At 38.2% G+C, this 17,256-nt stretch overlaps 1 protein-coding gene across 4 annotated transcripts in view; it reads left to right on the top strand.

Moving 5' to 3' along the window:
- The window catches only part of CCDC171 (coiled-coil domain containing 171), a 200,773-nt gene that overhangs the window by 132,984 nt on the left and 50,533 nt on the right, over positions 1-17,256 (top strand). For all 4 annotated transcript variants that reach the window (XM_087957656.1, XM_087957657.1, XM_087957653.1 and 1 more), the window contains 2 exons: positions 1,882-1,936; positions 16,821-16,952. In XM_087957656.1, the coding sequence (XP_087813782.1) occupies positions 1,882-1,936; positions 16,821-16,952 (187 nt within the window). The remainder of the gene's footprint in view (positions 1-1,881; positions 1,937-16,820; positions 16,953-17,256) is intronic.

The raw sequence follows: 17,256 nt of genomic DNA, 5'->3' as shown, positions 1-17,256 counted from the left end.
AGACAGTGCAAATAAAAACTGCATGAAATAATCATCATTAGCCCATGATTTTGAATCATAGACCATATAGAAAACTAGGTATTACATAGATGTAATCATATACTAGCATCCAGAAGATGCTACACAGTTTCTGTGATGACCCGGGGCATGGCACAAAGGCAACACAGATAATCAATAAGAGTCCCTTTATTATCTCCAACTTTGCCCCCAATGTCCAGGTTACCTTCTGGCTGGAGAAAAACTCTCCCAGGAACAGCCTTTGACTTCAGAAAATTAAGTCCAAAACATGGTCAACACAAACTGTAACTTAAAGTCCAAACAAGCCAAACTGAAGTAGTTAGTTTGGCAGGGCAGGAGGAACTTGAAGACACGCAAAACTCACATGGTTGGGAAGACACCAGGAACACAGATAAGCCACGACAACACAGGATAAAGTCACGTTTACTTCCAACTGCCTGCCACACGCAGCCTGCCTTTCTTATCAACTGTCTTCCCAGCTGTGGCTAATGAAGGGAATCAGGGCCCTTTCCTTCCCCGTAAGCCACGCAACCCACATTGCTCTCCTCTCCATTCCTCCCTGCATGCCCTGGAATAAAGAGGGAGGTGGGCCTGGATCTTTCTCTGAACTCCCTCTCCCTTGTTCTAACTCTTCCCTGCTCTGCCCAGCCGGATTTTGCCCTTCCCCAGCCTCCTCCCCAGCCAATGGAGCCACACTCCCATTCCCGGTGAGCTGTCTGGCTTCCTCCTTGGATTCAGACTCTGACAGGGGCATGACAGTTTCCAGAGACTTTCAAATTTGTATTCCGCCAAATAGCCTATATTTGAAGTTAGAAAGGTTTCTTATCTGGACAAAGCGGATCGTTTTGATCTAGATGTTCCCGTGTTGCTCTAGTTCTTTCAGAGGTGCCAACAGGGATGGGATCCAACGGGTGTAATAACCGGCTCGGTGAGCACGCGATTTGCGTGCCGTGCACAGTGTTTGAAAATCATCTTTTCCTGCAAGCCCTATGTGTACCACAGTGCTTGCACAGCAATCAGCTGTGCCACACAAGGCATCTGAGTTTGAAAAAGCAAGAAATAAAGGACAGCCTCGAGCCCGGGCAGGCGGGTGGGCCAAACAGAAGAACAGAAGATCATTGGAGCAAACCGGTTTGGTCTCAGCTGATCTTCGGAGCTACCAGTTCAGGAGAACCAGGCCAAACCTGTAGCACCACACCTCTGTGTGTCTGGGTGCCAAGAAAATTGAGGTTATACAGCCACTTCATCTATCTGACAGAGTTTTTTTCTTACGTATTTAACTCACGGATTGGGATGATAAAACAAGAGCATTTTTTATTCCTCAAAAATTCTTATTGATTTATATTTTTAGAGAATTCTAGAATTTTTCAACCATAAGAAACATTTTCTGAATTTCTGGAACCATATGCAAAAATTCAGTAACAAAACTTAGAGAGTCATCCCTTCCAGTGCTATCTCTGATACCCTTTATAAACTAAATCTGACATTAGTCAACTGTATACAAGAAACATGGAGTTGACTCTAAAGCAGCAGAAAAAGAATGGAAAGTATTGCTTGTGCTAGTTACTTTATAGTTAACTCAGCTAAACATTTTTGTATATGACACTGAAATTACCTGAAGACAACAAATTTTGGGACAAAGGAAATGATGAATGTCACATATAAACATGTTTTCTGCTCTTCAGCTTCCTGTTCAAAGAACTACCATACAATTAAAAATTAAATTTATAATGGAAACGATGATAGCTAACTAACAAAAACATTTATTATAAAAATAGACTACAATACAAGAGTAAAAGCAACAAAATAGAACTTTAAAAGTAAAACAGCAATAAGAACATGATCTTTTTATTTATTCAACAGAGACAAAGAATTAATTGTTAGTCATATGAAATCAGTGGAATCTATCTTTCAAAATGTAAGTAATATTTTTTTGATAACACTTCATCATCTATAGCTGTATTTCAAGCAATTGTACTTTGATATTGCTTTTTTTGCTAGAAAATGCTAATGGAACTTGAGAAATATAATTATAAAATAATAAACAGTCAAAATATACAGAAAAATTCTCACTGTCATATACTAGCAATCAGGTCTGTTTTTACAATTAAAGATTTAGAAAATACATTCTAAATTTTTGTGGTAACACTCACTGTTATACTGTACAAAAAAATCTAAATAATAGTATGCATTAATATTTTAGTCAGTTACTTTTCTGGCCTGATTTTCCAGATTGCTTGCACGTGTGTGCGTCTCTTTCTCTTTGTGTGTGTGTGTGTGTGTGAGAGAGAGAGAGAGAGAGAGAGAGAGAAGGAGGGAGAGAGAGAGAGACTTTATATTTCATTTATGTTTCATTTTTTTAAAAACCATCACAGTGCAGATTTTGTGTGTGTATGTGTGTGTGTGTGTGTGTTGTATGCTTTGGTAAATCTTTTAAATATTTCCAGCCATATTAAAAACAAAAATGAAGAAAGGAATGGAATGGAACAGAATGCAAGGGAATTAAATAATACAAATGTCACACTCATAGATTTTTATTTATATATAGAAAAACACTGACCTAGTAAAGTTAGCAAAAGCAAAAGAATGAACTAATCTAATCTGCAGCAATAGCTGATGCCGATATTTTGACCATGTTGCTTCTTCTGTCTCACAAACACTGTCACACATAAACACAAAGATGAAAAATAAGAGCATACAACAGATATTTTCCAAATGGTTGTTCTTTAAATGACTCCATCCTTTTAAGTTAAATAAATTGGATCAAATACAAAGGCATGTGATGTTGAGAATGGCAACAGTAACGTATCTCTGCTGTCAGTTTCATCATATCACCGGTGGAAATGAGCAAATTACTTTCAGTCTTTAGTGTTCAGAAGAGAATTTGTGGTTTTTTCCAATACAGGAGCACGCATTTATACCTATGCTCATGTGCACACACAAAGGGATATGATGTAATACCCCCCCCCCATCTCACACAGATTGTAGTGGAAGGCCTTAGGGGCCTCACCTTGAGGGAGCCAGAGTAGCCAATCTACCATGTCCCTGTGCACGAGTGCATTGGCATATGCTCTGTTATTTGTTGTAATATTTACATGTGATAAATTCTGTATCACATGTAAATGAAAAGCCAAAAGAGAACATTAAGAAGGCATACTTCAGAAATAATCTCAGACCAATTCTTTAATTATTTGCCCTCTAAGATGAGCTGTGCTAGAATTTGGGGAGCTCAAATAACTATTTAAAATGTCTTAGTCCACTTAGCAGAGTCTTACAATGCTTATTTTAACGCAGTGGCTTATATTTTCGAGTGAAATGAACATTAATCTATTTTGCCAAACTATTCAGTTGAGGATGAGTTTCTCATTCTCTTTGGATTTGGTGACCTTTCTTTCTCTTCCCCGATTCTAATCTAGCCTTCAGTTTACCTCTCTCTGAATTCTGAGTACCCAACCAAATAAACATGCTGGCTATGGATTCTGGGAACTGACGTTCCACTAGTTTGGAGGTTACTAGGTTGAGTTATATTGTTGAAAGCCGTCATGCAGTTTCTTCTCTACAGCTTAGGTCATTGCTGATGCATCCTGTCTGTCTGTGTCTATTTCTGTATCTCTAAATTCCTATATCTGCCTGTCTGTCTGTCTACCCACCCCAATAACAACAGCAACCCTGTGAGATAAGTTGGGCTGAGAGAGACAGAGAGCGACTGATCCAAGGCAACCCAGCTGGCTTTCATGGCTAAGGCAGGACTTGAACTCACAGACTTTCTGTAATAATAAATACATATAATAAACACATATAAACAATAGAGTGTCATTGAAACTTCTAGTGTACCGTCTAAAAACAAAGCCTAAATCAACCTAACGTTCTCAAGAAGACTGTTTATTTTTTTCACTCTCATCCCTTTTTTCATTCTACCCAAGCAATTTCCTTTTCAAACATAGGACAGCAAGCAAATTTCAATTCTCTCCTGAAGAAAGGTGTTCCAAATTTCTGATATTGAGATTTGCCTCAATATCAGAGGTTTGTTTGAGAATGTATGATAGATTTCAGACATTTTTTTCTTCACGGTAGTTAAAGGTGTGATTAATTTGAAAGGAAATTTTATCAAAGCCAGGGGTGGGCTGTTGGGGATTCACAGGGATTTGGCAGATCCTCTAGCTAAGATTCTTCACAGTTTGGACAACCCCCCCAAATGCCACTCCTGGCTGGCCTCGCCCACCCAGCAGGTAAGTGCAGGGCACGTGCAGAGGCTCGGGGAGGGTGAAAAATGGGCCTCCCAGAAGTTCAGGAAGGCCAGAAACGGGTCCGTTTACGGTTTCCAGAGAGCCTCTGGAGCCCGGGGAGGCCGTTTTTGCCCTTCCAGAGGCTCCAGGAAAGCCTCCAGAGCCCGGGGATGGCAAAAACCCCCCCCCCCGCTGTGGTGCAGGAGACAGACTAGGCCGAGCCCACCATGGCCACGCCCACCCAACAATCAGGCAGAGAACCTATTGCTAAAATTTTTGAAGCCCACCCCTAATCAAAACCAATAAACCAAAGGTCTTCAAACTTGGCAAGACTTCAACTCCCAAAATTCCTGAGCTAATACGACTGTGGAGGAATTCTGGGAGTTGAAGTCCACAAGTCTTAAAGCTGTCAAGCTTGAAGTTTGAAGTCAAAGCTGTCAAGTTTGAAGACCCCTGCAATAAACCTACTAAAAGTAAATGTGCGTCATCTTACAAAAGTTGATTAGTATTCAACAAGTAACTGGATGGATGGAAGAACAGCAGTAGTCTTTTAAATTTAACTAGTACAGGTAGTCCTCGACTTAGAACAGTTTATTTAAAGACCGTTCAAAGTTAGAACAGCACTGAAAAAAGTGATTTATGACCATTGTTCACAGTTACAACTTTTGCAGCAACCCCATGATCATGTGATCAAAATTCAGATGCTTGGCAACTGGTTCATACTTATGACCATTGCAGTGTCCTGGGTTCATATGATTACTTTTTCCAACTTCCTAACAAGCAAAGTCAATGGGGAAGCCAGATTCACTTAACAACCAGGTTATTAACTTATCAAATGCAATAATTCACTAAACAACTGTTGCAAGAAATGTCATAAAATGGGGCAAACCCCACTTAACAAATTCTCAACAACATAAATTTTTGGGTCGGAAGTTGAGGACTGTATGTATGTGATTTGTACCAACTCTTAGTGGTTTTATGTCCCGTAAAGCAAACTGAGATTTTGTATCAGTTCTCACAGTTGACGTAATTTGGAATATCTGCTGAAAGTAACATCTGTTTGGCTCAGGTCATTTTTCCTAACATAAAACCTCATAGTGTATCACTAGGAGAAGTATGGAAAATAAAGTGGAAGTATGCGTTGGATTTTATATTTGTTGGGAAACACCTTATTTACGCATGTAAAGGGGGGGAAATAGATTCATGAACAGTGATCCCCACATTACACTTGATCTAGTTCAGGGGTGTCAAACTCACGCTGTCACGGCGGCATCACATGACGTATCGGGACATTTTTTCCTCTTCGCTAAACCGGGCGTGGGCATGACCAGCACGTGATGCATCTGGCCCACGGGCTGGGAGTTTGACAGCCCTGATCTAGTTTCCCAAAGATAATTTTTATTTGTCCATCTTTGAAAAAGTTACTTGCCACAGTCTGAAATCAGGAGGCACCGCCCACTCATAAATTAAAACACAGAGAAGAATACGACACTTGCGTTTGTCTTTTGTAGTGAAGTCTTATATCAAGAGGGCGGTTTTGTTTTTTCATCTGAAGAACCAGGTATAACAACTCATTTAAAAACCCAAGATTCCTGCTCTCTAGCAGAGAATCTTCCGAGAATTCTCCTGATTTTCATACCACATAATTCAGGCTTGTTTATTGTAATGCCTTCATCATAAAGGTCAGCACCAATTGTAGCTGTATCAACCAAAATGTTGCTTGGTGCTACTTCTGATGCTCAGTATGGAGGCACTGTTGTGTTATTTTAGTATTCATTTTGTGCCACTTGTATCTTTAGTGGTGTATTGAACCTTGAAGCAGTGTTGAGAACTTGAATTATCCATAGTGAATACAGATAGATCAGAACATCCAAATCAATACAATTTTTAAGTGAATTAAAATGTTTAAATATAAGGGCCAGGGAACTTTATTTGGGATTATGCACAGATGTGCTTATTTTTATTCACTGTTTATTGGTATAGCATGCTAGCTTAATGCCTTTGTAATTAGGTATTCCTCTTATTGTGCCTTACTTTTTTTTAGAGTTATGACCTTGTTTTTACTTGGGCTGGAAATACAAATGCAGTGTTCAAACAGCCTTGGCAGGAGAGTGACAGATTTTGGAGGCTGTTCTTAGGCGATTGAACCTATTCTTGGCTTTGCCTACCAACTTGCCACCTGCCACAAGTGAAAGGAGGCCAGGAGGTACAGGAAAACAGGAAAACACCAAACATTTCCCAACATTTTGAAAGCATATTTTGTCGTTAATTCTTAAGATTATCCCAATGAGGGGGGGGACATTTATATCGCTTGTTTTATCTTCATAGGCTCATGCTGCTTGCATTGAGAGATTCTTTTCTGCCCCTTCCTTTGAATAATCCCATTTGTTGTTTAGGGAGCTATTTTGCAAATACTTTAAGCATCTTCTTTGTTTAGATCCCCAGCAACCTGATTTTCTTGATCTGTGTTCCCAAGGATCAATTGTGCAGGACATACAGGTGTTAGCACAGCTGGCTTGCTGATGACATCTCTGTCCAGATAGCTGCCTAGTGTGTCATCACTCATAGCGTTCAGTGTCATTCTGACCTAGCCAAGCTAAAAATGGCACTCTAGCTCAAGAGGGATTTGAAAACCTTGACAAACTAAAGATAAAGATATTGCAGAATGTCATATCCATGTGTTTTAACTGTTTTAACTGGGACATATCTAAGTAACTAATGCCAGAGCTTGTCTGGTTTATTTTTTTTTAATCTGAAGGGGTTTTTTTGTTTTGTTTTTAATTCATGGGTATTGTGTACTTTGCCTTAAGTGAGGAAACATCCTTGTGTGGAGTACTGTGAAATTAGTTAATGCAGTTATTTTCTCCAGACATAGGTTCACTTCCAGCTCAAGGTCAATGAAATCTGTTCATCAGGGACAAATTATTGTGCACATCCCACAAATACAGAATAGCTTTGGCATAGTGTGTAGTGTTTGCTTAAAAGGGCCTGGATCAAATTATTCTTTCATCCAACTGACTTCAGACTTTAGTATACTCTGTTTCATATGCTAGGAAAAAGTTCACAGAATTATATTATATTGAATTTTCTATTGATAAATAATAGAAAACTGTCTCATTTTTATTCTGGCTGAAACATTGGCAGTGCAGGCATATGTGTGTCTACTCAGAAGTAAATCCAATCAGTTACAGTTAGACCACCATGACCAGGATTGCATAGTTATTCTTGTACAATCTTTTTATTTTTATTTTTTTAAGCCGTTTCAGCTGTTGACTGAATCATGCAGTGATACTACTTTCCCACTGCAATCCTATATTTCCTGACCTAGGAATAAGTCTAACTGAACATGTTGGGCTATTTCTGAATTATTGAAAGCCAGACTGGACTGGACTAGAATGTAAAAGCCTGTATACTGTAGAAAAGGAAATTTGGAAGAGACCTAAGATCATCCAGTTCACACCATCTCCTTAGAATAACATCCTCCAAGTACCAAGTAAATTCTGTACTGTACATCAGATCTCTTACAGATGAACTTGTCATTATCTGGAGGCAAGCTTTAAAAAGGGTCACAAAAGTGTCTCTTGGATGCAAAGATGAGTTCAGCAAAATACCTAAGAAGTTTCAGGCAATGTTTTCACCTAAGCACGTTTAATTAACGAGGGGACTTTTGGCTGATTTATTCTAAAGAACAATTCCTTCCTAACTTGAACTCTGATCATCAGATGCCATATGTAAATCAAGATAATTGTTTTAGACTTTGCAAAGTATTATCTCTGGATGCAGTTACTATGTTAACTCACCTGAATGGGAAATACCTACAAATTTTGAAGTGTGGCAAAATTGTTTTGCAGTAAGGGGAATGAAACAGAGCAAGAGATTAAAAAAGCAAAATATATGGCAAAATCCAGGCAAATTTAAGCACTTTCATGAGTGACCACTTGAAGAGAAAGTTAAGCATGAGTTCTCCTGATTAATTCAAGAAGACATAGACTCTGTTTCAGCGGTGGTATTCAGCAGGTTCTGACCAGTTCTGGAGAACCGGTAGCAGAAATTCTGAGTAGTTCAGAATACTTCCTCTGACTGGCCCCACCCCCATCTATTCTCTGCCTCCCGAGTTCCAGCTGATCAGCTGGGTCTTCTTTGGTTGCCCTGCACAGGAGAGCGGAGCTGGAAAGCAGGTTAGGGGGGTGGGGAAGGAATGGGATTTTGCAGTAACCTTCTCCCAGGAGTGGGGTGGGAATGGAGATTTTACAGTATCCTTCCCCTGCCATGCCCACCAAGCCACGCCCACAGAACCGATAGTAAAAAAAAATTGAATCCCACCATTGCTCTGTTTAATGTGTGTATGTATGTGTGGGTGGATGTTTAATTTTCTTTTACTTTCCCCCCGTTTTTATCTATGAAGAACGTCTTGTGATATATTACACTAATAAACATGTAAAATGAATTGGGATTTACAAATTTAGGTCGTTATGGATAGTTAGACTTTAAACTTGTCTTTAGCATGTAGAAATTCACTTTTTCTAAAATGCTAAAATCTGTTTCTAAAGCAATTGCATTCATTTTCATTTCATCTTTCAGGGACTGCAGTAAAACAAAATGAAAACAAAAGCAATTTTATAATTACTATGAAACAGCAGTAATATTAAACAAACGCTTCCATAGTAAAAAACATAATACTTCAAACTGAGCTAAGAATTAAACCGAGAGCCAATTTGTTGTCAAACAGAATTAATAGTCTCATTTGTATATTTTGAACTAATTGATATCTTGGAAGAGCTTTGTGGTAACATAGGACTTTGGCCTCTGAGACCCTTGGGAAAACCTTTATAAGTTGACTTGAACAAATTGACTTGAGCAATTAATGAAAGCTGTCTCCCTCTTGATCCACCATTCTTCTACCTAGTTGAGCAAAACAAATCAAGAGTATGTCTTCAATTTTTGTTGGGCCAATAACACATTGGGATATTGTCATGGTTGCTGCAATTGTTAAAAAGTCTATCCTGCTTCTGAAAAAGAAGACTTAGCCTTCCTTAAAATTGGAACACAATATTTAATATCTTTTAGCATTTCATCTTTATGAAAGCTGTCCACTCTTTTCCATCATCAGATTTTTCTCTATGCCCAGTATTTTGAGTTTTTCTCTCACTTTTGCTCCTGTAGGTGAAATTAGCCATGTTGATCTTTCTGATGAGTTAGAGAAGTAACACTGATTTTAGAGGTTACTGATGATTACATTTTTATCCTGCCAAACAGACCTGGCTTCTGTACATGGAACTCTTCCCTCACTCTTTTAGAACATAGAATAATAGAATTGGAAGGGACCCCAGAGGTCTTCTAACCCAAGCCCTGCTCCAACAGGAGACTCTGTACCATTTCAGACAAATGGTTGTCCAGTCTCTTTTTGAAAACTTCCAGTGAAGGATCCCAAAGGTGCTTTTTCAAGAGGCAACTGGACTTTCTGTTTTTTTTCTTTGAAGATATTTTGTTTTTCATCCAAGAAGCTTCTTCAGCTCTGACTGGATGGTGGGGTATGAAGTCAGAGCTGAAGAAGCTCCTTAGATAAGAAGTGAAATGTCTTCAAAGAAAAACCAGAAAGTTCAGTTGTCTCTTGAAAAAGCACCTTTGGGAGAACCATGACCTGGATGACTGAGAATCTCCATAGACTTCCAGTGAAGGAGCAACCACAGCTTATGAAGGCAAGCAATTATTCCATTGGTTGATTGCTCTCCTTGTTAGGAAATTTCTCCTTGGTTCTAGATTGCTTCTCTCTTTGGTTACTTTCCAACCATTGTTTATTGACTTGCCTTTTGTTGCTTTGGAAAATAGTTTGACCCCCACGTCTTTGTAGGAGCACCTCAAATATTAGAACAGTTGCTATCACGTCACCCCTAGACCTTCTGTTCATTAGACTGAACAGCCAATTCCTGTAACCATTTTTTGTATGTTTTAGCCTCCAGCCCCCTAATCATTGTTGCTCTTCTCTGGGCTGTTTCCAAAGTCTCAACATTTTATTTTATATTGTGGTGACCAGAATTGGATGCAGTATTCCAAGTGTCTCCTTTATCTTCCCAGCAACTGCTTTATTTCCCAGAAACTCTATGAAGGTAGCTTGAGGTGAAACATGGTAATTAGACCAAATCACTCAGTGAATTTTTTTAGTTGAATGAGCACACGAATCTGGTTCTTAGGAGCTTTCATTGTAGCAATATTTTATTTACACTGGTTAATTTTCAGCACCCCTTCTACCAAATACTAAATCTGTATTTGAAATTTGTTAACTTCTGGAGAATGTTTTTGATACAGTGAATGCCTAATATCAGAGGTTTCATTTAAAAAACTCCAAATTTGCTCTAGCTAGGAAAGATAGCATCTCAGAACACTGTGTCATTTTTTTTTTAAAGTTCTACTTCCATCCATTCATTTACAAGATATATTTATTTCATCTGTTGGTACATTTATGGTTGGAAAAAACAGATACATTTATAGTTTACTTCATTTCCAAAGCCCACAAAATATGAACAAATATATTAATACATTATAGTATCTAGAGGTTAACATGTGTGCCCAATAAAAGTCAACAGTTCTCTAGATTATAATGGATATAGATAAATCAACAAATTTAAACTGTGTTGGAATCATGTTTATCATATAAAGTAAATATTGGTTAATATTGAGCAAACAGAACAAGCTACAGTCCTTGGACTATTTTCAAAAAGCTGAAATTAAGAGTTATTCGCTCCTTCTACGTATGTTGTAGTTTGTAAACAGGAAAACAAATTCCCCCAATAGGTGAGTTAAACACTAAATAATTAGACTTAAACTTATAAACATGTTGTTAATTCTAGATGTTTATGTGTCTAGTTTGAACAATTTAAGTGCACAATTGAGACACGAGCCTAATTGGGATTCAGACCCGTTGTTTCCAATGTATAAAGCTTATGTCCTTTTCTGATTTTGCTTGCTCTAAAAGCTTTAATAACATTTCTTTTCAATTTATGGAAATGTATGCTGTGTGTGTTCTTAAAACTCAGTTAAAGAGTGAGAATATTGAAACAGCCCATTTTAAAAACTGCAGCCTCTGCATATTTATTGTTTTGCTTCGTAATGTCGTGTGTAGCGTCAGTGATTTCTAAACCATGGTGGTATCATGCCTTCCAAGTTAGCCTGTGATCCCCAGAGCCTGCAGTGGAATATCCTTTGTCTTTAGTTTTCATTATGAAAACCCCATTTTTATACATTGTTCAAAGAATAGCCTTGCCTTTCTCTTTTCTCCTGAGCATCTATGCCCCACCATTCAGCTGGGAAAGCTCCCATCAAGGAGCTAAAGGTTATTAGGATGATAAAATCCAGATTCTCTGACTTTTAAGGTTATAACCTTAAAAGAATGGCAGAGGAGGGTGAAGGAAAACAAGGTAATTCGGGCACCTGCTTTTAATCATTCTTAGAGTAACTTACTATGGGGAAAATGGCCTACTCACCGTGGCTTCCATGGATTGTTGCTGTTTTGCATTGGGCAAGACCTTTTGAGAAGGGAGGAAGAGTCCCAGACCAGCTGGACACAGTAATAGCAGTGTGGAATGGTAGTTCCTTATTGTTTGCTTCATATAAAAAATATTTTATATTTTTATAGTATTTGTTCAAATTGGGATATTTTTTTAAATTACAGAGAAGAGAAAGGATTTTAGCAATGGCTACATATGCAAAATTCCCATGCCTATCATAGCTACTGCAGACAAATCTGCCTTTATTGTATCTGTTTGCATAAATCATCCGGAAAATGTTCCCCGATGCACCATCAAATAGAAAATTTTAATTACAAGCTAACTTTTGACACCTTTATTCCCCTCATTTTCTCACCAAGAGTCTCATCTCAGTTCCCCCAGAAAGCTGCCTCTGTTTCCAAAATGTAGAAATTAGAAGCAAATAAACATATGTAGTCTTTATACTTTGGGGACTTCTTACCCAGTGTTACCTTTGAATATATTTACGCTCCTATATATACCTTTCTTTACCACATGTGTGACCTGATTCATTAATGAAAAAAAGTGTCACACCTAACAACTGGTTTGTAAACAACCACCTGGTATGTTTAGATGCTTTCACTTTTTATCTATTTGCCTTCACCACTACCCAAACCATGGGTGTCTATATACTGTCTCAGGATAATATGCTTTGTATAACGTATAAACCAATAATTCTATTTTTTAAATACAGTTACATATGCTTGGATGCATGAAAAAATTAAAGAATCTCAAATCACATTAGAAAATTGACTCTTCGGACATAACAAGCTTTGGTCTTCTATGTTTTCGAACAGTGTTGGCGAATCTTTTCGGCATCCAGTGCCGAAACAGGAGTGCATGCGCACGTGCGTGGGAGCACCGGAAACTGGAAGATCAACCCCCCCAGCGCGCACACATGGGAGCACCAGAAACTAAGGAAGAGCAACTTCCCGGCACACACACACACACGGGAACGGCAGAAACCAGAAGAGCAGCTCCCCGGCGCGCATGCGGAATGCATGCTGGCCACCTGGTCTTCCGGTTTTTGGTGCGCATGAAGACCAGCTGGCCGGCTGGCGTGCCTGGAGAGAGGGCTCTGCATGCCACTTCCAGCATGTGTGCCATAGGTTCGCCATCATGGTTTTAGAATATAATTGCAAATTTTAGAAATACTTTTAAAATATGTTCAGAAAAAGATGGCAGTTTGGCTTTGTATTGATCACACCCATATTCTGGAAATCCTAAAGAAAGATTGGACTAAGTTCTGCAATTTCCTTCACAGCATATTCCTATCAAAGTTGGGAAGCCTCCTGTCTTCTTTAGAAGAAAATATTTTTCTTTGTGTAGAAAAAAAGCCCCCAGTGCTTTAGGAGGATATGTGTAGAGCCGCTTCATTCCTTTTTTTTTTTTTTTTTGTACAGTTTTGTTAAACAATTGCTTTTAGTTTTGAGGGATTATTTTCAACCTCAGACGGAAAGGACACTCGTATAATGTCCTATCTTCCCGTAGCTTTGAAGTCCTTGAAAGTCTACACTTTGTATGCAGCAGGCCAGACTTTAACCATACACTTAGGTGCTGTCTTTTATACTACAAATCAACACTGTGGGAAAATGTGTGAAGGGGATATTCTTTTGTAAGTACCCTGAATTAGTGGGCATTAGTGGAATTGTAAAACCTCAAATATCTCCTTTTCCCTGAGCTGTACTATAACATGCAGGAAAGAATGTTCACACAATGGAAATGTATCTTCCTATTAAAAAGCAAACAGATTTCACACGGGCACCTATTATGTCAGGAAGGAAAGCAGGGGGGAAAAATTTCTTCTCCTGTACAACAATGACAGTGCTAGTTGTCCCTGTGAATTAATGTTTATGCTACGATAGCAATATTCAAAAAACATAGTCCCCAACTGCAGTTTGAAATTGGACGCTTGGAGTGAGTTAGTGAAAAAAGGGAAAAAGAGCACTATGTATAACTGAAGCATTTCTTTTTCCCTTGCCATGTAAGGTTTGAGTTTAATAAACAACATTAAAAATAATCAGGACAACTCCCTCTTAGCTAAGTAATTAAGCAAAGGAAGGAGAGAAAGGAAAGGGAAGAAAGAAAGAAAGAAAGAAAGAAAGAAAGAAAGAGAGAGAGAGAGAGAGAGAGAGAAAGAAAGAAAGAAAGGAAAGAAAGAAAGAAAGAAAGAAAGAAGAAAGAAAGAAAGAAAGAAAGAAAGAAAGAAAGAAAGAAAGAAAGAAAGAAAGAAAGAAAGACACAATGCAGCCCATTCTTAATAATTAAAGTCTTAGGATAAATATTTGGACTTATGTAATCTGGAGTTTTGCATCCGAGGAACATTTACATTCCTTTTAGCTGATGACCTAGTCCATTTTAAGAATATGTTCCTTCTTTTACTGTCCAATTTATCGTTATAACCTAACAGCAAAGGACCAAAGCAGAAATAAGTAGAGGTGAAAGGACTTGGCCCTGCCACTGTTGTATCTCTGCAGCGTCTACATTGTTTATCTCTTCCTCTCTCGCCTCACCCCCTCTTCTCCTTTGCGCTGTTCCTCCCCTCCCCCTTCAGTATTAGCAATCTGCTTTGGTACTTTGACATCAGGGGTTTCCCTGGTGAATTTTGTCACAGAAAAAAGAGAATCATCAATATCGCAGTTAAACTTGACTTTCAAAGCTAATAGTATCTCATTTGGGGGCTCAAATTTAATAAATTTTCTTTGATTCAGGGTACGTTTTTAAACATCAAACAATGAATTGGCCAGGGTGCAGTAAAATATTTAGATCTATTGACTATGGTTCAGAAGGGTAGAAGGCAAAACACTGGCGGTTTGATGTGGATAAATTCTTAGAACCTTAATCCACATTAATGTTTTCTTTTATCTGGGTGCACATTGGCTACAATGAGAAAACGAAAAGCTAATATATATAGTCTATAACAATTCAAGTGAGATAATGCATTATTATAGATATAGTAAAATGACATTTGTAGTACATTAAACAAGATGACTATCTGGACAAAATATATATACCACAGAAGGCCCAAGAGATGGTTTTTGTTCTTGTAGACTCTCTACCCTAAACCTAGAATAGTTCAGATAGAAATGTGTGGAGGGCCCCACACCGTTATAAAAATTGCATTATACTGCATACATTTGACAGCTACCAATATTGACAGGAATTCTTTATATCAACCAGGGAAATATAAGATTCCCTATACCCATAGACCAGGGTGCAGGATATACCATATTTGATTTAACACATCTTCAGGCATCTCTCTCTCTCTCTCTCTCTCTCTCTCTCTCTCTCTCTCTCTCTCTCTCTCCCTCTCTCTCTCTCTCTCTCTCTCTCACACACACACACACACACACACACATTAGTAAAAAATAATAATAAAAGCAGTGCTTCTTAAACATTTTCATGACTTACAAGGAAAAAACATAGGCACTTAATTAACACAAAATGCTCTTCTTAATAGCGTGGAATGCAGAAGTCATTTTTATGATTGTGTTAATGTTTACGTAGTAAACTATTGCATCAATTACTAGCAGGGCAAGAGGATGTGGATTGATATGTCTGTTTCCATTCTAAAACAATTTTGCTGCATATTGTCTCTGAAATACAGGATTGTACAGTTCAGTTTAATCGCTGCAAGAGTTTGCAAACTAAGAAGACAAAATCACATACGCAGCAACTGACTTTCTCCCTATTTATTTTAAAAATAACATTTGTATATAACACACCACTGTCTATTTGGAAGGAAGCCTTGTTATTTGTGTTCCAAAGTCATCATAAGTTATGACCCCTTTGTATCTTCTGTCCCTTTCTCTTCAAGGAAGATGGAGATGAGAACTTTCCATATTTCTAGGTCCATTTTTAAAAATATTGTGTAGTTTTGTTAAAATCCATCCAAATCTAATTAATCTCAGTGATTAGTTCAAAGCACACTAATAGGGCAGTGATGCTGTTTTTTTAAAAAAATGTTGAGATAATCTGTTTGATCTAATTTATAATTTAGTATTCATATGTAATACTGACACTTGTTACTTACCAATAGAAAATGTTTGTGACTGCTGTAAATGAGCAGGCTTAAAGACGTGTATGGATGTTTTTCTGGTATTGCTGGAAGATCTACTGTGATATTCAGCTGAAGACCCCCTACTTAATAGGCTCATTCTCTAATATCTATGCATAGAATCTGATCTTGTATAGATAGAAACTAATGATCAAAAACTATAAATATTGCCCATTGTATTTTTATAGACGAGTGAAGGTATTGCTCACCTTAACAGAAGGTGGCAGTACAATACCAATTGCATAAGATTGTAGTTGTCCACACAAGTCCATGGATCTCTCTCATTTACGGTGCTCTGCGTTTTGTTGTTTCCTAAAACATCAAAATATTTTAAATCCCAATTACTTGGCTTTGGAAAAATTATGGTGCCTTTTCTTTTTGTTCCCCTTTATTTGTCCAGGTAGTCCTTACTACTGTTAAAATACTTGATATTTGAACTTTAGGCACTTACGACCACTTCTTATGAGCTGTTCCGCAGCTGAAGTCTTAAAAATATTTCCATTATCTAATCTAATTTTGTTACATCACAGCTTAATTAACTGAAAAGTATTTTCTTTGAGGAGAGTAAGATATTTATGTGAATGTGAGAGCTTAACAAAAAAAACAGGTTCACTGGGGGCATGTTTGCTGGAATTAATGTGGTGACAGTGTCCATCTTACTGTGCCTCTGAACGTCTTAAATCTAGACCCCATGCATTCCATGTAGAGTTGCATGCTGCCCCACCTGAACATGGAGCTATAAGTGACTTTCTTTCCTATCTCCTTGCAGTCTAGAGAAGAGGAAGCTTTCTCTTCTTAACATTCTCTCCCAGCACTCTGAATTAGAGATTTATTTGCAACGAAAAATCAATTAGTCCTAAATTTATTCATGGATTTCAGGTCCAGCGATCAATGCAAGTCCACTCAGTGGACTCAAGGGGACCCACTTCATCCCAGTTAATGTGTCTGAAGGGGAATTACCATTGATACTGTGTTTTTTTTCCCTCCCCCTTTTAGGTCAGAGATCAGATCTCGCTGTCGTGGACTACAGCAAGTAGGAACGACTTCGCCCTGCAGCTGCCTAAGCTGCACCTGGAGACCTTTACAATGGAAGGGCTGAAAGGCGGGCCAGAGGTTATAGCATTCCAGGTCAGAGTCTTCTGTAACCTTTCTTTGCCACCGAATGTCCTGAAACATTAACCCAGGCTAGAAATAAAGGTTTCCATGAGGTATCAGTCAGTGATTAAGAAATGTGGTTTCTAACTAACTACTGCTTGAACCAAACCATTTTGTTAGAAAATACATGTATACATTTTTTGTGTTTTAAATCAAGGGTCTCCAACCTTGGCCACTTTAAGCCTGGAAGACTTCAACTCCCAGAATTCCCCAGCCAGCAAAGATGCTGGGGAATTCCGGGACTTGAAGTCCTCCAGGTTTAAAGTGGCCAAGGTTG

This window comes from Notechis scutatus, chromosome 2 (genome assembly GCF_049901735.1).
Source record: "Notechis scutatus isolate UNSWTSFEM ecotype Mainland chromosome 2, rNotScu1.2, whole genome shotgun sequence".
Classification (NCBI taxonomy): domain Eukaryota; kingdom Metazoa; phylum Chordata; class Lepidosauria; order Squamata; family Elapidae; genus Notechis; species Notechis scutatus.
The sequence above is the reverse complement of the archived record's forward strand: the minus strand, read 5'-3'. Positions and strand labels throughout refer to the sequence as shown.